The 26,841-nt window shown below is 37.7% G+C and overlaps 1 protein-coding gene across 1 annotated transcript in view; it reads right to left on the reverse strand.

Annotated features, from left to right (window-relative positions):
- MYO5A (myosin VA) overlaps positions 1 to 26,841 on the reverse strand; it is a 94,895-nt gene continuing 68,054 nt past the window's right edge. The window contains exons 22-41 of the mRNA XM_088520906.1: positions 26,359 to 26,607; positions 24,715 to 24,808; positions 23,739 to 23,887; positions 22,922 to 23,035; positions 21,167 to 21,310; positions 20,766 to 20,819; positions 19,827 to 20,054; positions 17,590 to 17,690; positions 16,926 to 17,006; positions 14,856 to 15,054; positions 13,290 to 13,364; positions 11,280 to 11,373; positions 9,885 to 10,031; positions 9,345 to 9,499; positions 8,021 to 8,110; positions 7,151 to 7,301; positions 6,065 to 6,347; positions 5,194 to 5,368; positions 4,188 to 4,268; positions 1 to 3,340 (exon numbers count right to left, since the gene is read on the reverse strand). Coding sequence (XP_088377032.1) covers positions 3,188 to 3,340; positions 4,188 to 4,268; positions 5,194 to 5,368; positions 6,065 to 6,347; positions 7,151 to 7,301; positions 8,021 to 8,110; positions 9,345 to 9,499; positions 9,885 to 10,031; positions 11,280 to 11,373; positions 13,290 to 13,364; positions 14,856 to 15,054; positions 16,926 to 17,006; positions 17,590 to 17,690; positions 19,827 to 20,054; positions 20,766 to 20,819; positions 21,167 to 21,310; positions 22,922 to 23,035; positions 23,739 to 23,887; positions 24,715 to 24,808; positions 26,359 to 26,607 — 2,817 coding nt within the window. The 3' untranslated portion in view covers positions 1 to 3,187. The remainder of the gene's footprint in view (positions 3,341 to 4,187; positions 4,269 to 5,193; positions 5,369 to 6,064; positions 6,348 to 7,150; positions 7,302 to 8,020; positions 8,111 to 9,344; positions 9,500 to 9,884; positions 10,032 to 11,279; positions 11,374 to 13,289; positions 13,365 to 14,855; positions 15,055 to 16,925; positions 17,007 to 17,589; positions 17,691 to 19,826; positions 20,055 to 20,765; positions 20,820 to 21,166; positions 21,311 to 22,921; positions 23,036 to 23,738; positions 23,888 to 24,714; positions 24,809 to 26,358; positions 26,608 to 26,841) is intronic.

Consider the following 26,841-nt stretch of genomic DNA (forward strand, 5'->3'; position numbering starts at 1 on the left):
AATCTTACAGTTGTATTTTTATTTTGACATTTTCCAGTGATAGCTATTAGGCTACAGTTTTTATGATGCATACATTTACTAAGTACAACATCAGACACTACAACAGATCAGCGCTCAGGTCATTCTGATAATGTTTTGGTTTTCATCTATGAACTTCAGTGGCATCTAGTGAAAACCTATGATTAAAGGCTTTTACTTACTAGATGAATTATCAGTATCTTTAAAAAAAAAAGAACAAAAAACCCTTTATTCATAGTTTTTGTTTGGTATTTGAAATATGTTTAGTTTAAATCATACATTATTTTCAAATTGCAAATGCTGGTGTTTCCAAGTTGGGAACAAATATTACTGGACATAAATCCACTGTTCAACACCGGTGTTGATGCTATTTGTCTCCTGTGATAGGTAGGCTAGATTGATCACATTTAATGGACTTTCATGTTTCATCCCAGATCAAAGTCTGAGAAGCAATCTGTTAAAATTTGTATAGAATATGGTGCTCTAAACGTCAGAATAAAATGATCACTGGAATAAATATACACTGAACTGAATGAGGTAATTTTTTTGTGCAAAATCTCTAGAATAAGTGTATAATTCTAAGGGGACATTGGCAAGTATTTTCCAGCATCTGATAGAATCTGTTATAACAACAGGTAATAAATTAAAATATGAAAGATATGTCCACATTAAAAGAGCATAACCATGATTCAAAGGAAAAAAATGTTAAAATAATTTTGCATTAGATTCTATGGTTAAAGAGCTATTAGTCCTAAAGTGAAAGATACTTTATATTATACACTGACACTACAGTTTCATTTCTGAAAAGTGCATGTAAAATACTGCCATGTAAAATATTAGATGAATTACCAATTACACATTTATTTCAACTTAAAAATATTTTCCTTTAAAACATGTCAAGCAGCATATACTTTTAATGTGATATAAAAGTAATACCAGTCAAACCACTGAGTTTAAGGATAATACCTATAAATTACTAAGTATTTTTTTTTTAAGGAAACAAGATACAATAAGGCTTTTTACAGGTAAACAAACTTTAAAAATAAACAAAAATACATTTAGGCATACACTGTAATACACTAATGCTTAAGTATTGGATACTTTTCCTGATCTACAGTACAAACATACTGTAATGACTTTTTTTGTTTTTCAATAGGAGAAAAAAAATGTAGGTCAGCATATTCTCACCTATTTTCTCCTCTAAACTTGCTACTGGATGTAAAGACTTTCTCCATTACATTCCCGCAAGTGCAGTACCCTAAAAAGTCAAAAACTACTATACCCCACCATTATTATATTTTACCTTATTTGGAGCCACTTACAGTAGCTGCAGTTTCAGAAATAAAATAACATCTGAAAAAAACAGATTTTGATATGCTATGCACAGGTAAATAATCTAAATCATTTAGCAAGGCTCATTCCGAGTATTTATGCAATGCAAGAGTAGGTTCTTGAAAGTATCCATGTGGTCCATCAAACATAATATGGGGCATATACATTGAAAATAAAATGATATCACCATTTCAAAATTTTACTTACAAAATTTAGACTGTCTTTATTACAGATTTCTTTATCAGCAACCATATGAACAACATATCTACCTCTCAAGTAACTGAAATGTTTCGGTCTGCTTAACAGCAAAAATTTTGCAGGCAAAATGGTAAGTACCTCCAGATTATTTCTTTATATATTAAAAGAAATTATATTAAATTGTTAATTTTTAGAATACATTAGAAGTATTGCACTCTGCAACTAAGTAAGGTGTGCGACTACACGTATATTTGAGCCATACACCACAAACTATATGTTTCAAAGTTCAGAATTGGAACCTTAAGCAAGGCCTCTGACTTTATTGTTGCACATTTTGAAATGTGAATTCTACATAACAGATCTAAGGCATGCAGGAGGGAAACATCTTTATGGTAAGATGTGCAATCATCAAAATAACAGGGTTTCTGATTATGCACTCTGGATTTTAAAACATTTTATCAGCATAAACAATAGTCAAATGATAGCATCATAGTCAAAACTTATTTAAGAATATTTTTCTTAGTCAGCTTTTCAAAGAACATGAGATTTCGGCTACTGCGGAAATTTTGTGTCTTTTTTTTCCCCCTCTAAATACCAGTGTGAAGGAATACATTTTATAAAGTGGCAATGAAACAAAACAGATAATATTAAAAATACAGACTGCTATTTCTGGGGTCTACAAACCAAGAAAAACCTTGGAAAAAATACAAAATTTAAACAAATACTAACATCATGATTGACTTTTGATCATTTGCTTCAGCATACTGTATTTTCAGATAACTACTTTAAAAAGAAAAAAATAAAACTCTAAACATGTAACTTCCAGTGTGCTACTTGTGCTTAGTTACCATTTTCCTTTACAGGTGATACTTGATAACATTTGCAAAGATCCAGTTAAAGTAAGAGACTGTGTTGAACTGTAAACAAGGCTGACAACAAAAAGTGACATATCTCATTTTTAGTGCCTAATATGATACTGTCATACATTAAAAAGAACACAATATGCAGCAGCGATTTAATATGCTTGATAAACCACAGTACTAACAAACGACCACCTATGTTATACCATGTAGTAAGCTATAAGACTTATCACTATAACTTATGTCAAACTGACATAAATAAGGAAGTGGTTTAAGAAATTATTTTATGTATTGCCAGTTCTTGTTTCTCCATCCCAGTTTTTACAAATTAAATGTAACAGGCTCCCAAATGACTGTGTATTCTACTACAAAATGCCTTACTTTTAAGTCTTCCAGTTCAGGACAATGATGTCCTTTATTGGTCCCTGCCTACAAGACTATTACACATGGAGTTTAATTTACACTATTTAAATATGTTACTAAAGATCTAAAAATGTCTCTAGACAGATGAGGACACAATTTTTGCCCAATCCTATTTCCACACTCCAAAAATGTTTAAGTCTTCATAAATGTAATGACTTTACACAAATGCTCATATTTCTATTAGCCTTCTATCTGTGGTGCTGTTACGTAGTTTCCCAGTTACTTTTACTACAGATGCAGTCAAATACATACTGTTTGTTCAGAAAAAAAATATTTTTAATGGCTCACTATGTTTTAATGGATAAAGATGCTGAGCAACTGAAGTGCCATCTATCACTGACAGCAAATCCCTGGGATTAGACACGTGAGATGAAGCCCAGGCCCAAGCTGGCTGGAATCTGAATGGTTTCTAATGCCAGAGAGGATGGATTAAATGGAAAAGTAACAGGAAAGATGTGCTTAGCATCCATGAGCAATTGAGGAGAGTCCTTCCTGTCTCTCAAACGCATCTGGAAAGAAAATGATTACATTAGCATTTGACTCATAGATAATAATCATCATCTTGCAATGAGGTAGCATTTAATCTATATGCATAGATATATGTGTAAATAAACATGCACAAATTCTATGGCAGCTTGTCCTGAAACATTTCTATCAGTTGTGCCGTTAAACTGTGGTTACTTTGAGCAGTTTCAACTCTGCATTTCCTTCCCATAATAATGCGAACTGAAGATATTTATATTCTCTGTAAAAGGTAGAATTTGCTCACTATCTGCTCACTGCATTTTTTAGTAAATCTTTTTTTTTAATTTCATTTTTACCTTCCCCATCTTCCTTATTCTGCTAGAAATGTAATTAAAGTTCTGACAGACCAAAAAGATCACCTTGTTTCATTTCTTTTGTTCTATTGGCTGCTTCTCTACTGAATTTTCAAAATGTTTCATTTTCATGAATATAGTTAGATTACAAGGGCTAAGTGAGGACCTTCTGAAATGTACACAGGCCTCAGTTTTCAAGCACTCTATTACACACACAAGTCCAACAAAAGTAATTTTGGCTATACAAATGTTAACACCTGAAAAGTGGGCATAAAAGCGCAAAAAATCCCTCATTTTGCTGAAAAATCTCACACAGAAGGATTAACTGGAACTTTTTTTTTTATGCAAGTCTGGAGGCAATAAACTGAATACTTAAAAATTTAACTCTGACATCATGTTTTTGAAACAGGAGAAACAAGTATGGCTAAAAAGCCTAGTTTACTTGAGATTCCTGAATATGTTTGAAGACATGACCTGTTTTGGGTCATGCGCAGGTTTCCTAGAACTAGCAATTTTTTTTTTTTTGAAAAAGCCATACCTGTATTGTACGTATAAATGATACCAAGACTCTTTCTTCAAACTCATTAACAGGAGTATACAAATTCAGAACTTTTACAATCTGTGAAGAAAAAAACCAAAACATTCTTAATTTCATTTTATTGATGAATCAACAGGTACATCCATGTTTCATTTAATCTTTTTCATATTTGCAAATATCTTTTTATTAACTATTTTAAAAGGGAATATTTTTACAAATATTCATTCTTTTATGCTTTATCGATTCATTATCTATTTAAAGCTATGATATAAATATGCCTTCTTCAGCCTGTCTGTTCCCTGAAGGCAGAAACTCCTATTTTTACATCTGTGAAAAATGCCAAACTGTGGAGAATCAGATGACAGATAATTTGTGTTCCCACACGCACTAGAAACATGCTCAGTTTCTCTGGTTTTGATTCTGTACTTATGACCTTCCCCTGCTTGCAATTCAAGAGAGTCCTGTGACTTCACTGCATTTTAAGAGAGTATTATTCTGAAAGTAGAGCTAACACAACCAGAGAAAAGAACTGTAATGCAAAGGCTTTAAATAATAATATGGGCAAAACATCTACAGCTTAGAGAAACATTATTCTTTTAATAAACCCCTTTTTAACAAAACTAAATAAAGAGGTACGTAGAATAACTTCAGTGAAAAAAACACCGATTTTCCAGTAACAGGAATTTCTAAATCAAAATCGTTGTTATATCAGTGCAACTTCTAGCTCTGATATCACGTCAGCTGTGTTGTTTACTGAGGTATATTTGGTTCGGTCTTTTTGAGGCTAATGGGTACAGTAACATAATACATTTGTATACAAACCCTCAAACAACAGATCTGTGTGAATTGTCTGTTGCCTTAACTGGACACTAACTCAGATGCCAAAAAGATAAATTCCTCATATCCCAGGCAGAGCTGCCCAGAGTACAGAGATATCAGATTTCTTCCTGCCCATTTTCCCAGTCTCGAAAAGTGACAGTTAAAAAAAGAGAAAAAGTTTGATTACCTGGGCAGTAGTCAAAGCATTGCACATTGAACAAATAGCTTCTGCATCTTCATCCGTTTTCTTTTTCACTTGCAACAACTGTGCAGCCTGAATGAGAGGTTCCAGTGTTTCTTTAGCCCCACTATTCATCAAATTTTTATCACGTAGCCATTCTTCAAGTTGACTCACATTGTATCTGTACAAAGAGATAAGAGTATCAAGACTTTAGTATTTGACTACAATTTCTTGCAATTTAATTTTTATATAATTTCCCTTTCATTAAAGAAGGAAAATTCGAGTTTTAAAACAGCTAAAAATGACTGTCAAAGGCTTCCACTAAACTTGTTTCCCTGATCCTCCTCCTGGCAGGACTGCGTACACAAGTATGTGAAGAAAGACAAACAAGATTTTGTCCAAATAACTGCACAGTGAGGCTCTTCAAGATTACCTGAGGCACTGGAATATCTTGGCTAAATTCCCTGTCATATGCTAGTAGAATTCACTGCATAACTGATGCCAAAGGCAGGAATACAATAAGATGGCTTTACAGCAGGAAGCAGCAAATTACAATATGCCCGAACACAGCAGGCATCCCCTGAGCCACCAACCTACGAAGAGCAGAGCAGGCATGTTTGCTATTCCTCCCTAAAAGCTGAGAAAGAAATTATCAACATTTCAGCTATAGTTCTGGTTCATACTTGTAAACCAAGTATTTTTGTTTTGCTCCTTTCAAGTTTCCTTGGAAGACAGAGCAAAGCCTCTCTAAGGAGTTCAACTGAACCTCTCAGAATCAATTTAAAAGCATCCACAACTGCCTGTGTTTGAAATAATAAATTTTTACAGCATATTTGCGATTCCATCAAAATTGATGAAGAGAGATGAGCTGCTTTACCTTATCTGCATTCCTTTGCTCCACGAGCACATGTCCTTGCGCAGGAGAAGATTATTAAGTGTCACAGCCCCAATGATATAGAACATCTGCTTGATAACCTGCTTGATTAGCTCTGGATCCATTCCATGCTGGCACATCACCGAATGGAAAGAGTTCAGCTGCCGAATTATAGAGTCCAAAGTGTAGGTCCCTTCATCAGCAATGCTGGATGTTCTCTTCCGCAGCCCGGTTGGCTTCACCCCCGAGACACCCTGGATAGTTTCATGCTCCAGCATTCCTGAAACTGTGTTAGGTTGTGAACATTATTGTAATAATCAAAAGTTAGCTAGATCAAGGTGAACTGTGCAAACTAGCAAGCCTTAATATCTACTCACACTTAGTATCTACACAAAAAGATCAGGCCAGGCTTTTCTAGCCACACCATGATTCAGAGCAATCCTCTCAGTGCACCCTTATGTTGTGCAAAATCTATGCTTACATGTTTTTTTCACATGTATATGTGAAAGAAAAGTCTGACTGCAACTCAGCAAAAGGGTGAGATGAGCAGCAGAGGGCAAACCAAGAGCTGTTCCATTCTTCTTTGTGCTGCGATTGGAAACAGTTAACAAAAGTTTGTGTGAAAGTACTGTACAATAAGAAAAATGGCATGGACTTTCTATGAAGAATTCTCTGTGAATGTGAGCTCTGTCACTGCTATTTCACTGCTGATTGCTGTCTAAAGTGACAGTCAACTATGTTTTCTCCATGTTCATTATGAATTCTTATTCAATCAAGTTCATTTTTTCCAAGGACAGGACAACAAATGCCAGACTGTCCTAACAGTGGCTCCTTCCTATAAATACATGATTTAGGTGTTAATAGGGTAAATCCATTTATTCCGTTACTGTCAAAAGACCTAGCCACTGTTCTCTTCCTCTAATCCAGCCTGTTCAGTGCAGTCCTTGTCATCTATAAACAGAATATCAGCGGAACTATTAACAGAACTATGCCGTGGAGGAAGGAACACATGACAGAGCATGTTATCACCATCACAAATTTCCTTTTGTTACTATGGTGTGAAGTTTAAGGAATGAACCTTTGCCTTACCGATCATTGGTTGCAGAACATTTTCCAACACTCTGACAAGTTGTTGGTAGATCTGAATAGCCAAGTCACTCAGCACTTGTCTGTATTCAGCCAAGTCAAAATTAGTGAGGCAGTGTTCATTCTGACGAGGTGTATTATGCTTCATGAATCCCTGCATTCATAGAATAACATAGAAACGAATGCTTCAATGGAACACAAAATCATTTCGCAATACGAGGATTTATATATTTTTCACACAGCTGACAAATGATACTTTCAAAATAATATTCACAGTCCTTCAAAACTGTAATTTGGAAGTTGTTCTGATTGCTACTAATGCTGGAGTTTGCATTTCAGTTATGCCATATGCAATGTCTGTTTCTTTGACTTGAAACTTTCAAGTGACACCGGTATAAACACTGTCAGCTTTCTGGCACCTTCCTCCCACTGCAGCATGGATGATCTTATCTGGCGACTTTCTGCCAAAATCCCACTTGAGTCTGAAGAAAGAATTAGGCATGTGATATCTTTCAAACTTTAGTCAATGCGCAATACTGTAACTAAAGCGCTTAATATGACCTTCTACATAGGAAGCTCAGTGCATCTGAGCAGGAACTCAATGCTACGAACCTGATTTTTCTGCTTAATCTGCATTAGCACTTTCTGGAGCACAGTGCTAGCCCATGGCCTCCTAGCCTGTGACCAAGGGACACCGCTTTAAATCTTGCTTCCCTGTGCTTTCTACTGAAGTCATCACCATAATTCCAAACAGTGTGGCTATTTTTAAGCAACTGCAACTAGATTTTGAGATATTACAGGAATTTGTAGCAGAGCAGTGTTCGCAATGGTATTATGAAGTGGAAGAAACTAAAAAAAGAGAGCGCTTCCTACCTCTTCTCCACTATATTGCTTTAAACAGTGCAAAAATCGGCAGGTGTTAGATAGCCAGAATGACACGGTTTCAAAGTCATCACCTCTTTTCTGCAGATTAAAAAAAAATTCAATGGAGACTGTTAAAGGGAATAAAATAATAAAACATTAGATAAGCAATTAAGCACTTCAAACCCACTTTCTTCTAGTAGCTCCTCAGCTTCTGGCACTTTGCAAAACTTGCAGTATTTCAGGAATGGACTTGAAAAGCAAGGTTTTTGACTGAATCCCATTAACGCCTCCCATTTTCTAAACTCTTTAAGAACATCCAAAATACGATTTCTGCCACTGCTGTGGCAGTTCTGTGTTGTACAGATCCATGCCAACAGCCTATGCAGAAATCACAGGTCAATGTGGTGGGCATGACAACTGCTGCAAGAGCAGCCCAGCAGGAAGGCCAGTAACGAGGCACAGCCAGAAGAGGCAGTGGGAAGGAATTCCGTTTTGGTTAATGTCATTTAGGTCATAACCATTCTGGCAGCCTGACAAGGAAAACAAAACAAAACAAACAAAACAAAACCAAAACAAAACCCCAAACAAACAAACACCCAAACCCCTCCTCCTGAGAGGACACAGAAAATAGGATGTGCTATTTCTGTAAATAAACTTTCTAGATGATTATAGCATGCACTCTATTTATTTAAGCATGCAATGATTTTCCAAAAAAACAAAGTTCCAGCAGAAATGTTTGCTGAACTTTTTTTCCAAAACCTGTAGTTTAGTTAAATAATTGTTTTGAGCACAGCTGTTTTATTTAGAACCTAAAATAGCTCCATGAAGCATAAAGGGAACTGATTTATTATTTAATATTGCCTTCAAGATACCCTTCTAAGGCCACTCATCGCAAGGACTCAAGGCAGTAACGTATTACCATCAATATAATCTGTAGACAAAGCAAATGAGCAAATCTTTCGACTGAAACAGCAAATGAAACATTTGCATTGAGCGCTCTGGATAGGATTTATAAAGACCCATTTTATGCAAATGACTGTACTCAAAACTTTACTTTAGCAAATTAAAGCCTGAAATACTTTAAAGATATAGCTCCAGAGGAAGAAGACTAAATGAAAATCTGGTAGTTCTTTTTTTCATTGACTCAAAGCATCTGTGCTATGATGTGAAGAAAATGCTATCACTATAATGTCTTGCTTGCTTATACAACATTTGGAACTTCAGGAGGAGCTTGCTGATCAGAAATCCAGACCCAAGTCTTTTCCTCACTCTTTAACATAAAAGCACAAGCAAATTTCAAGTAATATCTTCCTAAACAAATGGAGAAACTAACCTTTAACACTTTTTTGATGCCATTGATAGTGGATGTCAACAGTGACCTCACTTTTTGGTCATCATTGAGGTAATCTGCGTGGCGTACACACATGAACAAAATATATGCTGGTAATCCTGGAATCAAGTTGACAGCCACACCGCGTGGTTTCAGCTCTTGGGATGAACAAACACACATTGTTTTGTTAATTGCAAAGAGTTATACGTGGTAAGTGCAACCTCCCAGTGAAACCAAATAACAATCTAAGAGCAGGCTAAGAAGAAGGCATTTTCTTAGCAAACTGTCAGAACAGAAGAAAGCATAATTGCCTCCTAAAAAATATGTGGACACATCCTTAGGTGTGTCTATATTGATCAAGAAGTGAGATTATGTTCTCGTAACAGACATTTAACTTAGTTTAATATATAAACTTAACACTGTCAAAATTGAAGTAAACTAAAGGACACATCTCACAATGCAATTCTAGATTCTTATAGTTATCTTTTTAATTTTTCAGACCTCTTTGAAGCAGGCAAGGCTGCAAATGAGAAAGATATTTACCTAAAATAAGATTCTTGACAAGTTTTTGCTCATCCTCCTTCTTATATTCTAGCATCCCTTGGAAGTCCTTCTCCTTCCGTGGAATGTTAACTGGACGAATAGGTTCGTCAATGATTTGTCCTGGTGATATGTTCTCCATCTGACCCACTTCAGAAGGGAAAAGAAAAGATGAAATGTTTTCGAGTGAAGCCAGTTTTTACCACAGAAAACACAAAAACCTTCTTCTAAGGAAGAACTCAGTTCAAAATGGTTGTTTTGGACTGAGGACTATTTTTCTTTGGTTCCAGCTAGCATCTAGTAAAAAAAAAAACATCCTCTAAAAAAGAAGACAGATTCTTGAGGAACGTATCCCAGGTTGGTGTTCTTCCTCTGAAGAACAGTGAAAATGTCGGAATCATAATCGTCAATACAGAAATATTGCTGATTTCCTGAATTTTATCACATAAAAGCATAAGGAGACAGGAGACAACAATTAGTCACAGAAGATCACTGTTAACAGTCCTGTAAAACATAAGCATGCTTCCAGCTTGACTCCTGTTACCTAAAATCTTGCATTTCAAAACATTTTCAAACATAGCTCCTTTCTAAGGAGTAATAAACACAGATTAAACAATGTTTTCAGGAACATTTTTCCACTCCATACTGTAAAAAGTAATATGAAGATCACTGTGTTCTTGTTCAGAGAAGTAACCAAACAAGACTACCCAGCCACTAACCTCAATCTTAGTACTCAATAAAAATGTCTTGGAAGGGTTAGGGCACAGACTATTTAAAGACAAATTAATTCTTCAACTTTCTAAGACTATTAATTGTTTTTAACAACTAAAGTGACTTTACTTATCCAGAGGCATATTAAGTTCTCTATCTAATCAGTCCTGAGACCCTAAAGCCACTCACTTTGACGCACACAAAAATAAAACATGCTTAGTTGTGTATCAGTGTTCTCACATTTATGTTTCGCCAGCAATTGGAAAAGGAAACCTCAGGCAGCAAAAGACAATCGCAGCATTCTCAGCTCCAGTGAAACACGAATTCACAATCAAAAGAAACTGCAAAAATTATTTTTGCCTCATTCACATTTAGGGTAACTTTTGTCTTGATAAAAACAGATCACGTCTTTGTACACAAAGTCGTCAAGTAACACTTTCTTTGAAACATAAGAACATGAGAAAATTCATCACTTTTTCGCTGCTTTAAAATACAACTAATTTTTACTATATTTATAAAGGGACACACAGAGTTCTGAGTGGATCTCCTGTTTGGGATCAATTGAGAGAGATGCTACGGAAGACCCCAGGCCCTAGCTGCCCCAAGGCAACTGAGACAGATGGATTCAATAACAACAACGATGGATCACAAAAAGTAAAACAAAATCTATGCATTCTCTCAAAGTACCTTCAAGTTCACCAATCTTCTTAGCAAATACTTTCAACTGTTTCTTCAGCTTGCGAACAGTTTTGTCTTGCTTTTCAAGTTGTTCCATTAAATCCTGCAAATTAAGGTGAGAGAAAAATTAATGTATGAGAAAACACGAAAACTAGTGACAGAGACAGAACCAGACAAAACCAGCACTGTTAGAATTACAGGACGGTGAGGAAAGCTGAACAGTAGTGCCATCCTATGGCTGAGGTTTGCAAGCTGGAACACGGCCTATAACACAAGCCAAATATTACAAATTTTATTAAGTTATGTGCAACATAAGAAAGGCAAAGCAGTATATTCTGCAGATATTCAGAACTAGGTCAGTTCTTACAGGGAGTAGAAGGCATTTTGCTGCAAACAGATCTCCCTAATGACTCCTCTCTGCTCTTCCAAATGCCTCAGTGAAATTCTTTTCTTTATTATTTAACAGCTAGGCTGTACTTCTGCAACACCTGTTCATGCTTTTAGGACTGACTTCTTATTCAGACTTGTCTATTTTAAGTGAGTATAAAAGAGAATCTGAAAAGAGAACATAAATTTTATTTAAATGTACTCAAACATCAGGCATCCCAACCCATGAGGTTTCTCACAACACCGCCACCTCCCTGCAGCTTGCTGTCATGGCCCTTCCCGAGACACAAACAGTTCTCACAGGAACCTTCCTTTCACTCTGTACTTGAACGGTATCTAGCACATAATAGTCTTAGTATTGCAGTAAGGTGGCATTTTTCTTTCAAAGGAAGTATTCCAGAAATCTAACTTTGAATAATTTTGTTATCAATGGTGGTTAATTAATGAAATAATTAAGAGAATGGAAAGCCTTTACAAAGGATGCCAAACCTCAAGGTCGAAAAAATCTGAAAGCCATTTCAGAGTGAGGGTTTCAAAACAGCTTAAAAGAAAAATGCTCTTTTAGTAAGCTTGATTGAATGTGAACAAGGTACCCTCAGCTCTCTGCATCAAAAACTTAATCCGGTTTTTCTTAGAAGTATTGAAACATGTTAGTGTGGTATTGAGAAAAAATGAGAATTAGATATAAAAATGGTTTCAATCACATAGTAAAGAGTTCAGAACCTTATACAATGTACTTAAACATACAATTGCGGATTTGCTGAAAGAACAGAACCATACTTCCTATTCAAAATAGTAGTAAAAATTTTTAGAAAATAAATTCTGTCAATAACATCACTATCTTCAGATATAACAATTTCTACTAAAAATAATAATGCGGAAGTCTGGTTGACTGTTTTGAAAATATTAGTGAAGAGAAAACATAATAAATACATTAGAAAGAAAAAAAACTTCTCTCTCCGGTTCCTCTAATCAAAATAAACAAATTTCGCATCTCGTTAATATTTGGAATCGCATAAACGATACTCTTTCCAAGATTAGGTAGGCTACAGTCTCTATTTGCTGGTCTACCTTTAATTATTGTGGAAATGCTTTTTCCCCCCCATTTCTTCCTATTTGTCCTTCAAACTTTACATTCATGCAAAGTGTAAATTAAAACCTCTGATTCAGTGCACTGCAAACAGATTTATGAATAAATTCAGAGTAGGGTCAGGCTACTCGTGTTTGCAGGCATTATGCTCCTTCATAACTCTCTGTAACTATTTTGCTGAGCTGAATATTATCAAAGTTTTAAAGAAAAGAGGTGGATCTGAAAATTGAGCATCTTTTACATCACGTTATCTCTTCTTCAAGGCATAAAGGCATTTTTAATCCTTTGAATTCAGAAAGAAACCACTTGATCACAGTGCAAGACTTATATTAGTAACAAAAACTGTGCATCAAAAACAGACACCGGGATTACACAGAGGACACTCAGACTAGCAACAAAAGCAGTGAGGGAAGAAGTCGGCATCGGGAAGCGCTCTGCCCGGCGTTCCTTGGAGAGGGAAAGGCAGGCAGCCTGCTGCTCATTAGTGCTCCAGAAACAGCGAACAGGACAACAGAGAAACAGGATTCGTGTGATCTACATACAATCATCCGTCTGTAAAGTGAAATCCGGTACGACTGATACTTCTTGGGATCATCTGCATACAATTCCTCATAAAACTGTGAAAATAGGTACAGGGTTGTTTTTCTCCTTCCCTCTGAGATACCGATACATCAGTAAGCACTGTATGAGCACAGCCAGCTAAAACAAGACCAGGAATCTCCAGTTCTTACATGTGGGGCTCACTCCAGCTTCTCCAAAAGAGGAGCTGATGTCACTGGGTTGCAGAATGGTCAGATCTTCTAAAAATGGCAAACAGTGTAACTGTGTAAGTCTAGAATATAACCTGTGTGATAATTTGGAAGGGACATTCTCTTCCTACACTAATAAAGATGGGTACACAATGAATATTGAAATTCTAGTCTTACACCTTGATAGGAATAGGAGTGGAAAATAAACATATTCCCAATGTGGAATGGGCTCAGACAGCTGAAGTGAAATACTAAGGAACAAGTCTATACTTAACAAGTAAAATTACATTCACTGTATTTGAAAATAGAGAACTCCTCTGGGATGTAATTACATGACTGTGTGTTGTCTTGGAAATGCGATGAGTAGTTCTCTTGGGTGAAAACAAAAGACTAAAAATCATAATATATAATTAGGCAGCAGGAGTAGCTGTCCAAGATGGAAACATTTGCCATACACCTTTTCCAGAGTGAGATGGTTACTGCTGAAAGAAACTTGTAATATATTTTCAATTATGAACATACTTCTAGGAACAGTTTATTCTGATCTATCAACTGAATTATCTATTGTTTTTCTCAAAAACTTGGTACTAAGACACGAAGAAAGACAGCAGCAGCAAAGACTACACCTTGGTTTGTTTAGTGGACACAATGATACTCAGTTAGGAATTTTCTGTTGTTCACTTTGTTATAAAGAAGAAACTCCATAAGAAGATCCCAAGCTACTAAGCAGTTTATCGATAAGTATTTCAGCATGGGCCTCTTTGGCCAGTTCTCTGAGGAATCAACCAGCCTGCACATGATAAACATTCTCCTCCAGAGAGAAAGATAGGGAGTTTCACCTGATCTTTCCTTCATACAAAAAATCCGTACAACAAACAAGAAACAGCAATTAGCCAAGTGACTCCCAACCAAGTGTCTTTTTCTAGAACTACTTGTTTCTTCCAAACATACTGAATAGATGTAGCTCACAGCACAGTGAATGATCTATGAGCTTCAGGCAGAATGGAGAGAAAAAGGAAAATGCTACATTTAAAAATAAAAGACCTCCATCAGAGTTTTTCTACAATATGAGGTTCATGGATATCATTCTTTCTGTGTAGGGATGACAGTACTGAAACCAGCACTGTTACACTGACATTTACGAGCTTTCCCCATGCCGATGACCTCTAACAAATTCCCCGCCACAATATTACTTCATTGGCAGTCATTAGTGTCTCTTATGTTAAATTTATCTACACCAATCCATTGCACTCCTGCAGTTTACCATGGCAGGCTGCCACCAGGAAGGTGATAAGAACTGGTGGGCACAGACAAGTCCCGCAGCCTCGCAGCCTGCTGCCACAGCCCCGTTTCCCTTACCAGGTTTTCATTAGTGAGCCGGGTGATCTCATGCTGCAGACTGGCCTCGATCCGGGCCTCTGGGGGCAGCTGCAGGTTCTGCGCCAGGAGCTGCTGCTGCCGGTTGTTTTCTTCCTTCAGACTCTGGATCTCACCTCGCAGTGACTCCAGTTCATTCTCGTGGCTCTTCTTCTGCGACTGAAGCTGAGACTCCAGCAGCCTAGAGAAGTTGAGCAACAGTTGCAAGACACTGAGAAAGTTGCACCCCAAATTTACAGAGGGAGTCTAAAGCTTTAGCTGCTGCTCAGGAACAATTAGCCATGGCTTGCAAGGGAAAATGAAAAAGGCAGAGTACTCTTTAAACCCTTCAATATGCCTTCTAATTAAAGCTTGCATGATCAAAAAGTGGAGAAAAACTAATTGTGACACTGCTTTGCATTTGCTTTGTGATTGAACAAACACTCTGTGTGGTACCACAGAGAACATGTGGTACTAAATGTATTGCTAAGGCTTCACGGCTTGTCACTGTTTTTAAAGGTGTAGACAAGTTTTACTTAATCAAATCAAATCAGCAGTGTAAGAGGAAGAAGATATTTGCTTAAGCTCTGTGATATTAACAAATTAAAATCTTTTTAGTTAACTCTGTTCAGTCAGAAACTGAAACATTTAACTGCAAATCCACATAAATTATTTTTACATTAAAACAAAGATTTCAAAGACAGTTGTCATTTGGGCAGGAAAAGTTAACAAGAGACACGAACTCTGGACTGGGATGCAGAAGGGCTTTTTTATTCCAGACTCTGCCACTGATTTGCTGTTTCCCTGTTGGCAAATTTTGTCTTGAAATCTTCTCATGTGAAATAGGGATAGTATTTAATATCCGCCCTCAAAGTAGTGCTGTGTGGACTAACTCATGTTTGCAAGACACTGTCCAAGTCTTCTGACTCATAATTTCATAAATATACACACACAGGAAATGACATTAATAGGGACTTGTAGGGGTCAATTAGACAAACGTTCAGGGTTTAAATATGCATAAGGTAGGCACATTTATTAGTAAGTAGACTGACCAAGCTCGCAAGGGCAAATAGTCATTTAACTGCAATGCTCTGCCATTTAACAAAATTCTTACTGTCTCTACAGTACTAGGACAAAAAAAAATAAAAGTAAAAAGATGCAGAGCGAGCACTCCTGCATCCCGCTCTGCAGAACGCAGGCGCTAAGTTCCATCCTGGCAGGCTTACAAACAAGCTTAGGCTGAGAATTTGTTAGCACAAGAAACAGAAAGACAGTAGTTAGTAGCATTCATTGCAAAATGCTTCCTTTTGTAGTTACTGCTACCCATATTTAATAAAGTCAGTACTGCTGATCTATTAAATTAGTTGGCTGTACAAGACTACAAACCATTTTGGAAGTCTGGGACACATGAATGCGGAGAGCCAGACATGCACACACAGCCAGACTGAATTTACTAACAAGGTAAATTCCAGCAGTTAAATGTCCAGCACACAGCCCGTGCACAGGGCACAGCGACTGTACAGGTTAGAACGGCGCCACGATGAACCACAGATTACTGATCTGTTGGTTATTTTGTGTGCGCTACATTTTGACTCTGGTACAAAGGTGTGGGAGAGGAATTTACTGAATTTCAGCTGCAGTAGGAGAATAGGAAGTGTAACTATCCAAACGTTAGGTGTCTGCAGCAGCTATTCGAACAATAGCTTTACAATTACTAAATTGAAGGTACTTCTTTAAGCTGAAAATTCACAAGGAACATTAATTTCTACATCCAACATAGAGGCAGACGAACAATAGAGTTACAATGGTGCAGCTTTTGGTATTTGCTAGTCTATGTGTGAGTATTTTTATGGATTATATATTAGCTGTTATCATCACCAAGTTTTTAATGATACAACCTGACAGGTAAAAAAATTTGGGGAAACTCTGGATTTGTAACGATGAATTAAGTTTTCTTAAACTATTAGTGCATAAGAAACACTGTAGCTAAAGCAAACCCACAGAAAGGGGCATAGTTAGCTAGAAAAGAAGATGCAAATGAAGAAAAAAAAACATTCTGAGAAGTCTGGTAACCTGTTGGCTTGTTTTAACCCTTCATAAACCAGCCAAAGTTCTCCGTCCTCATTCAGCATATGATAGTCCTGGGGAGATTGTCTTCCAAGAAAAATGTTTAAAAAATACAAAAGAGATACAGGATGGTGATGAGATGACATGTTAAGGGCAGTACATAGCATATTACAGTTACTATAAAAGAGAAATAAACAATGCTCTAAACACTTAGCAAAGTGCATCTTGTGCTTATACTTCTTTATTCTTAATGATGAAATTCAATTCTCAGTGTCAGAGATCATAGCTAGTTATAGCATTTCATGATTTTACAGTATGTGTTTTACAACAAGTTACTGTGACAACTATTCAATAATCGATAGAAACATCGGGAATAGCACCCTGAAACAGAGAAGGAATGTCAAAAAGTAATTGTTTGAGCAATTCAGTCAATTAAAGCCTGAGTGCATGGAATCCAGGAAGTTTGATTTTGCATTTCCCTATTGGTTCCTAATCCTTTTGGATACTGCATTAAATTGCATAAGGCAATTTAACTCATCAAATTATATCCCCCTCTACAAGTGCTCTCGAAGAATCCAAGCTTGCATGGATGCAACTTACTGAATATGATACGGTGAGTGTGTCACAGCAGACCCCAAATGACTTAAAATCAAATGAAAAGAACTCATACCTGTTTGTTTCCTTCAATCCAATATACGCCTGTGCTATTTCTCCTTTGTCCTTCATCTTTTGCACATCCTCCAAAAGGATTGTGGCATCTGTCATGGTATTCTGAAAAAAGAACCATCATTTCCAGGGTAAATTTAACACTGTAACTGTCCTTTGAATATGTATTTTAGTCACTGTATGCAAAAGGAATGTTACTCCTAGGGCAGCCCCATTAAAATTAGTGTGGGTAGTGGGGAAGCAGGAATCTGGTATGTAACTTCTCTGGCCATCTGGCATACTTTTTAAAATGAATGCCTGCAACATGTGGAAATACCAGTCTGTCTAATAAGCACGTGCATGCAACAACCTCCTTTGTTCATCACATAAAAAGAAGGAAATGGTGGATTTGCATTTTATTTTGAATTAGCAGGAACATCGCTGAAAGTGAAGAAGTGTAATTTTGCAATATGTTTACACATAGAGCTCAGTTCTATCCATGCTATTTAAATGCAGCAGCACCGGATTCTTTGGAACCTTCCAAGTTCCTTCTATTCCTCCCTTCACCTATTTTAAGTACTCGGGCGAAGCTGGAAGCCATGTACAAGGACTGGCAACTTTTTGAAGTTGGTTATCATCCCAGTACTGTTCTGTTTCCGTTTGGAATGTTTATTACCACACCTTCCCTCTTCCTTCAGTTAAACTTTGACCACCTAACAGGTTTTCACTCACCTAAACCAGTCTGATCTAAGCCTTATGTCCTTCCTGTGGATGCTATTGGTGAAACCACAAGGGGCCACTGGATATATTGAATTCTGACTTCTCTTCTTGACATTCAAAATAATCAAGTGCTATTTCCCTTAGCAAAATTTTACAAAATATTCGCTACAACATCATGCACATATATATTTGGAGTGCAACACTTGTATAATTTATCTTCTGTGAAAACCATAAGCTTCCCATCAAATTATTTCCAACACGCTTATGAAATATTTCTGATTTTTCTATTTTATTATACAGTAAAACTGCTGTAATCTCATTTGCCAATCTACCAAGATTTAGCAACCTGCACATATTTATTATTTTGGGGTTGAAGGAAAGAAGTGCTAAATACTCTTCTGTCTTCAAGAACATCCTACACACTCTACTTATAACATTTAAATCGTCAGCCTTCATTTAAGGCCAGTTTGCTTCCTCATACTCTTAAGTATTTCCAAATCACAGTGTTGCTCCTGCCTTCCAAATACACTCAAAAGATACATTGACTGAGTTAGACAGATTTATGATTCCCTTCATGTTAAGGTTAGTATAAACCAACAACTCCAAATGGTTACATTTGATTGTTTCCAAGTAACTTGTTTCCTTTTGCGAGGGGAAAGTGGGTGGAATTAGGGAAGGGACAATAAGAACGGCCTCTTCAATAACGAAGTGTGAGAACAACATCAACAACATGCAGGTTATGAGATGCAGGGAAATGACAGTTCAAGCACTGGCGAGGTTTTTTAGCATTTAAGAGATGCTAGTTTATAGCTGTGGGAAAAAATATGTACCTTATCCTCCTGGCAATCAAATTGGTAGGCAGGAGAGAAGAGAAAGAAACCATTAAAAAATTCTGTTCATGCTGCAGCTATCCAGGCTAACAAGCAGAAGCTATATGTAAACTGCCTATTAGCCATCCCCCTGTCACCCTTATACTTCTGTCATAACAGCTGTCACAACAACACTTGGATGCCACCTTTGTTGAGAATTAGTCACTCAAAGATTTACTATTCAAGAATTTATGTTCTTAATAGTAGAGGAAACCAAGGTTTTATCTCCATATAATTAGCCATTCACAACAAGATATATACACCTCCATGCATCACACACTTCAAATTTATTTAGTATGTAAGAATATCTTGGCAGTAGCAAAGGAAAGAGGACACCACTGTTTATTCCCTGCTGAGGTTATGAACCACTAGATACTCCAGTTCAATGGGAATGACTAGTTACTGGATTTACCTAATACAAATCTACCAGCCTGGCGTGACTGGTATGGTATCTTCATACAAATGCTGCTAGATGAGCCCAAATTGGTTTGAGTTTCCCAATTTGAACTGCTGTAGTTTGTGCACTAATAATTGATCATGAATTGCACCTAGAAAGGCTTTGGAGGTTACACCATTTTCCCCTGCTTTTCCAAGCATGCTGCAAGGTTAAATAAAGCACCTCAGCAATGCAATTTAACTTTACTACCCAGTATATCTGCTGACTATTCTTTACCTTGGGTTGAATAGCTTCTTTCTGGCTAACCAGCTGAGACCTGAGTATGAGGACTTCTTCCTTGCGCACTTCAAGCTCTTCACTCACTGAAGTCAGCTGATCCAGCAGGACCCGATATGCAGGGGCACCAGGAGCAGTTACCTCTGGAGACCACGTTTCTGTGAGGGCCTTCTGCAGCTCATTCAATTCATTCTTCAGTTTTTTATTCTCAGATTCCAGTTCTTGACGCTGCAAGAAATAGCGATAACTCCATCACTTAGTGTAATTCCTATGCCAACAAAATACAGCCACGAAGGTATGGATAGAGAGGCTGAAAACTAGGAGTAACTGCGACAAATCACTCTAAAAGAGGGTCACTCCCTTAAACCTGGTTTCTTGACTACTCTGAAATCCTCTGGAAGGATTTCACCAATAGGGCTACCTTTTGTCTGAAATGTCATATGAGAATACATATATATGAATCATACCAATTGATGGAACAAATTTACCTTTCTTCCCCCTGTTCTTCTCCCCTCTTCCCCCACCCAGCAAAAAATGCAGTTCCAAACAGACAGTAGTCAGCAAGCTATGAGGAGTCTTCAGTGATATTGGGAAACACTTTTACTTTCAGTGGCTTAAGATATGCATCAATTTCAATAGCATGTTTGGAGGAAAGGGTGACACTCATCATTGCATTCTTGCTTAAATTAACTTGCAAGCTGTACTAAGCCGTGAACACAGAACTCTCTCTGATTTAACTGGATCTTCATACATGCAGCCTCTGTCACACATTCTATACCTCAAAAAGGACAATGCTATAAAAAAGGCTTACTGGGGAATTTTCATTCTATTTTTTTCCAGCTAATATGCTGAAACAAGAGGGTTGTTTATATTTTATAACTATGCTAGTAGGTAATTGGTGGCAACATTCTCACTCTAAGATAAATTTTACAGAATTACCTTGAGCGACTCATATTCCAACTCTGCACCTCTTATTGGGGGCCTTTCCTCCTCCTACGAAAGGACACACACAACAGTGAAAAACAATCCAGTTCTTTCTATTCTTTAACTGAGCTGAAGCAGCAAAAGGAAAGCAAGCATTCGGCAGCCACAGAAAGTTGCAAGCACTTTTAGTTCCTGTTAACTCCAGTGAAAGGATCTCAGTGATACTGGAAAAGAAAATATGTAGCCCATGGTAGCAAATGTAGAAAGCACTGAGGCATAAAACTTGCTGCCAATAAATAAAGCAAGTACTATGGGAAGATAAGAATTTAGTAAATGCCAGTCAGCATTCACACAGTTGATACACTGCAAGGAGGGATACTCTGGTATCAGCATTTCATCAGCTAGAAAGATTCCACCTTAGCTTTAGCGCGTAGAGCCTGTTCTTCCTTTCTGTCCAGTTCATCCTGCAGGGATTGCTTTTCTTGCTCCAGCTCTGTAACCCGTTTCTGCAGCTTGAGGAACAGAGACATATCCAGTGGTGCCTTTTTCTCACTTGGTTCCTGCTTTAGAAAGAGCAGAAGGAAGTCAAGAAGTGTTGCATTTCCACACCAAAAGAAAGCACTACTGTGAGTAAAAGAGGGAAACAAACTGGGAGGGAAGAAACGAGCACAAAAACGTTACTTGATTTTGAGAGCTGGCTACGGGCATCTAAGATCTTTCACCTGAAGACTATTTTTAAAAGGGATCTACTGTTATAAAACATTTCTAGACCTCAAGTCTAACAAAAGAAAGCACTAAAGACTATCTAGCTGATAGCAAGTCTACAGTTAAGCATACCTTTTTTTCTTACTTGTGTGGAGGGGGAAAGGAGAAAAACATCTGTGGTTAGACTCACTTGGAAAGCAACTGCAGGTAAGAGGCTACGTTTCTTCTTTATCAGTTATTTCTACAGCAGGTTCTTTAGGTAAAGAGAAATCTCTATGCTGATCACAGAGTTAGACCCATGATTAAGCAAAGCGAATTCAGAGGAATGTCAAATAAAAAGGTACCAGAAGATATAGTTTGTGTCCTTTTCATTCTATTATGCTAATTAAGCAGCCTGTACTAGGACTAATCCACTAGCTTTCTCAGTGTTTTCTGGGCAAGGACCAGCATTTGTAGTCTGAAAGCGCATCAGAAATTGCTCATCAGCCATTTTGTACTTTATCTAGCAAGAAGATTAAAGCATTTACTATGAAGTGAACCATAAAATTTTGAAGTCCAGAAAAGGAACTAGAAAATTAATATTAAGGACTACAGCAGACAAGCAAGCACAGCCATTTCCACCTCATCCACTTTCACAGTTGAGGGAAGAGTCATAAACTGCAACAGCAGCTTAGGGAAAAAACAAAAACAAAAACAGAACAAAAAATTGAGATATTAACAGTCCTAAACAGTAAAGTGAAATGTCCTCTACTTTTTTCATATGGTTTGGTATTGTTAATTTATATTGTTAATCTACAGTAAAACTGAAGTTTGTCTGCACAGGATAAATGTGTCACAGTATTTGAATCCATGATAGAAAATAATTTTCTGTGGAGAATTTAAAAACAAATTATTGCAATAAAAATGCAAATATGTACATAAGTAACAAGGATGGAGACCAAATGGATAAGTTGGGGGTATATGATTCTATGACTGATCCCAGTTAAGAGTGAGGCAGTGGCTTAAGAAAAATAAAAAAAATCCCCAGTATGCACAGGGAACATTATGCATGTCCAAGCTGCCAAGCACAGTCAGATTATGAATATGACCACTCTGTCATTTTTAACCCATAGATATAATGCTCCTAGAAGTCTCCTGATTTTTTTCTGAATTGTCACTTTGTGACAATTGTGCTTGTTGTGCTTGTAAAAGATGGTGTCTGACAGATGTCAATCAACTGGCCATGCATCTAGTCTACAGTGACTACCTTAGAGGAGAACTCAAAGCATCCTTTCACAAAGCCTACAGCCAACTACTAACTGAGCTTTTTTTGTAAAGGAAATGGAACAGCATGAACTGAAGCACTAGATTTCTCAATATAAACACCTAGTATTCAAAAACACACAGAAAACGAGATGGGAATTAGCTCAAACATTGATAAATGAAAAGTGGTGGTGAAGTTTTGTTTGTTTTTTATTTAATGTTACCTCCATCCTCAGTGGTAAGTCTTCTGCCTCTGTGATCTCAGAGCTGAAAGTATATTCAGATTCATTGCTACTGTGAGTCGAATCTGTTCGTTTGTGTCCAGGCTTGGGGATGTTCTAGAACGCAAATGAAACAGATTAATACAAATTAATACTACATGTTTCTTCACAATCTATAATTTAGCTTGTAATATTCTGTATTATTTCATAACTAGCACAATTAAGAAAGGTAAGAAAATGTTTGTGATTCTGGTCTCCCATGCTGGCTAAAGTCTGCAAGATAAGGTGCACAGTTCAAAGATATGGAAACAGGTCAGCTCCTACTCCATCAAGTATTTGCTGTCAAAAGCAGAAGCAAGTGTTTTGTGGAAAAGAAATCTTGGTTTACACAGAAGGAGCAGAGCAGGAAAGTGGAGGCAGTGACTTTCTGAAATTCCAGGGACAGGATTCTCCCTGCATCCTCCCGCTACACAGAAATCAGCAATGGCTAAATGTGGTTCAAATGACTCCGACATGTGCTAACAACTTCTGGGTTGTGAAGATAGAAGCTATGTGAATTACCACTAGCCACATCACAGTAGAAGCTTAACCTTCTTCCACAAAATTGAAAATAAGAGTATTTAACCACAAATTTAAAGTGGTTTTGACAGTACAGAGCATTTTCACTGAACTAATTTAATTAACCTGTACTTCAAAGAACAAATGCCGTTTTCAGATACAGATTACCACCAGACAGCTGAGGGCCAAAACAGGTCCTACCTAGATTAACTAAAAGACATTTAAGAGCAGCTTCTAATTTCTCAGATCTTTATCCACTTACCACCATTAAGTTCATTTCATCCTTAAGATCATCATAACGCTCTTCTAAGCGGCTGAACTCATTCAGCAGGTTCTGATACCGTAACCTTTCATCATTCAGATCCAGCTCCAGCTGTTTTGTTTCCTCCACTAGCTTCTTCTCCATCGTTTCTGCAATAGAGAAGGGGAAGCCCAAGTGACAACTGCGTGTCTGAGTCAGCTACGGAGCATCTCTCCTGTGGGTGCGGGAGGTCCATGTACTCCAAGGACACAGGGGCTGAAAGGGGGCTGTGATTTGAAACCAGTAGGTGCTATTTGCACTTCTGTAGGTAAACACAGAGCCAAATACACAGAGGACCACAGCCTTATCATGGCAGCCACACAAGGGTTCACAGAAGAGTTCACAGAAGGCTTCACTCAAGCTAGTGACTCTTCTAATGCCCTGCATTAGCACTTCCAGAGGAGAGGAAGGAGGAACATTAGGCCAGTGCTCTATTATGCACCAAGCAACCAAGAGACGCTCTATGCCCCAGGCACACTGATCCTCCTCAGCCCAGCTCCTCTGCACACCCGGCACGTCTAGAGCTACAGTCTCCTGCCTGCTGCTTAGGGAGCCAGAGCAGCACCTGCCGCAGCAGCTAGGAGGGCTCAAACGTTTTGGCTCACGTTTAGAATCCTCTAAAGAGGTAAGAGACTAGGAACATGAGCGTCTGCCTGCCCAGGCAGTACATTTATTTCCACAGTTGATAGATCACACGAGAAGAATCACTGCATTAAATAGAAGAGCCTCCATTTATTAAGCAAAATGCTTTGTAACAGCAACCTTCACGAGAAAGGCCTCAAAAGCTTTCTGGGAATTCAAACGGCAAATAATTGTGATGTGATTAAGTTCTTATGTTAAACTAAACAGGAATACAGCTACAACATATTAGCAAAACCTAGCCAAGAGACTTTTGTTTTATAAGGTAACCTCAAGCTTAAGAGTGAAAAGAACCAACCTGTTATCTCCCTTGCCTGGTCATGGATGCGACGGTTCAACTCCTCCTTTTCGGTTTTCAGTAACGTGTTCTGCTCTTTCAGTTCTGATACGAGCTACAAAGACAGCAAAATATTTGACTGGGATCAGAATGCACTTAATCTCCCATCACTAGCCCTAACAGCAAATGCACCCTTGCTATAAGAGTTCAAATGGACTTTTTTTTAACAGTTCCTCCTCACTGAAGAACACTGAGGAGTTTCCCAGGAGCTCCTCACTCCTTAGTCAGTGAGCTAAGTTACAGCATCGTCTTTTCTCAAATTACATTTATTTCATGCTCCTAGTGCAGATTCTCCCACATGTTCTACATCCCATTTCTGCTCAGATGCTGAAACAAATTTAGACCACTTAATTGTGCCATAATATTTTGCAGGAAAATCCCTAAAGATGTAATTTATTGCTTAAAATAGAAATATTCCTAAAATAAGAACAAATGCAGTAGTTTTGTCATGCAATTCCATTGCTTTTGGTAAGATCGTAATCTAGCATCTTGTCTACACATGGAAGTTGAACCATTTTAACCATGCCAAGGTTTGTCAGGTCCTCATTTGCCTCTGTTTATGGTTACCATACCTTCATTGTGCTTAGTCAACTAATATTTTTCCTTATGCTCATGTAATCTTGAACTGCATCATTGCAGCAGAGCATAATGAAGACAGTGATCTACCAGTATTCAAAACTGGCATTATATCAGTAGGTAAGTGTGGCAGGAAACAATTTTTTGATATGCTAGTGGTTAAAGCAGAGATAAGGGATCGGTCAAAACCTACTGAACTAGTCCGGACACACATCCATGCAGATGTGTGTGCTCAGCAGACTGATTGTCCAAATGAGGTAAGATAAACAGGTACCTTTGAAAACTGCACATACTTCTGAAATCTATACAGTTTTGTTGTCTAGGCAGATAAAAGGATTTCTTCGTTTGAGCGCTCTGTCTCTTTGATTGAGTGAGCTTAGATATGTGGATTGCAAATATTTTCAGTTTTAAAACCTGAATAGATGTAATACCTATGTGTATATATGAAACAGATTTAATATATACCTCTAGCAGAAGTGTAGTACTAGACCTATTTAGAGTTATACAATTATAACATTGCTTTAAAGTATTGTAAAAATCTCATAAATGTCATTTAAAATATTGTAAAAATGAAGGAAGTAAGGCCTCTGTAAACCATGCAAAGCACCAAGAAACAAGAGAGTATTTGCTTTATTTCTGTGCTTTATGGTAACATACAGCCTGTCTGAAATCGTCTATGAATGCTACATAGGTACAGGCCAAAACACTACAGGTCAAAAACCTGTGACACAGATGGACAGAGAAGCAGTAGCAGGATTGTTCTTAAGGGTCCTGAGAGCCACCTGCAGTGACACTACACTCAGCCCACTTGTAGGGATGCTACACTGATACACTGCACATCGCAGCCTGTGCTGCATCCTCCCACAGAAACAAGGGAAAAAGGGAAAAAAAAAGAAAAAAGGGACAATTTCAAACCCTCAATAAGATGCTGAACTCAATTAATAAGAAGTCAGCAACAGTAGAATAAAAGGGATTGCAGAAAAAAGAGATTACACCTAACTTTGTAGTATTTGGGGACTGAACACTTGCCTGCTCAGTTTCGTGTTTGTATTTGTCTGCCCATTCCTCGATGGTCTTCTTCTCGGTCTGAGTTTGGTGCAGCTCCTTGCGGAGCTTGGTGATCTCCTCCTGGAGGCTGAGCACGCGGTTGGTTGCGTTCTTGGCCTCCTCCTCGCTCATCCGAAGCCGCTCCACGTCGCTCCGCAGCCTCTCTGTCTCTGTATTGTACGTGATCTCCAGGCTACTCAACTTCTCCAGCAGAGATTTGTACTCTTTGTTCTTTGCAAAACACAACACAGACACAGCAGCAGTTGAAAATATTCTGGATTATGGGCGCCTTCTATTTGCCTACAGAATATACATAGATTGGGGAGGAAAAGAGCAGTTTTCCCATTTCCAAGAGTTTGTTTTTGCAGGAAAACTGCTTAAAGAGATGACAGAACAGTCCAGTCTCTAAGCCTGCACATTAATGTCCTGAATTCAAATCGGAAAAAAAAGCCCCCACACATCCAA

Source organism: Tinamus guttatus, unplaced genomic scaffold (assembly GCF_059628265.1).
Source record: "Tinamus guttatus ecotype Peru unplaced genomic scaffold, ASM5962826v1 Tinamus_guttatus_pri_ptg000004l, whole genome shotgun sequence".
In the NCBI taxonomy this organism is placed as follows: Eukaryota; Metazoa; Chordata; class Aves; order Tinamiformes; family Tinamidae; genus Tinamus; species Tinamus guttatus.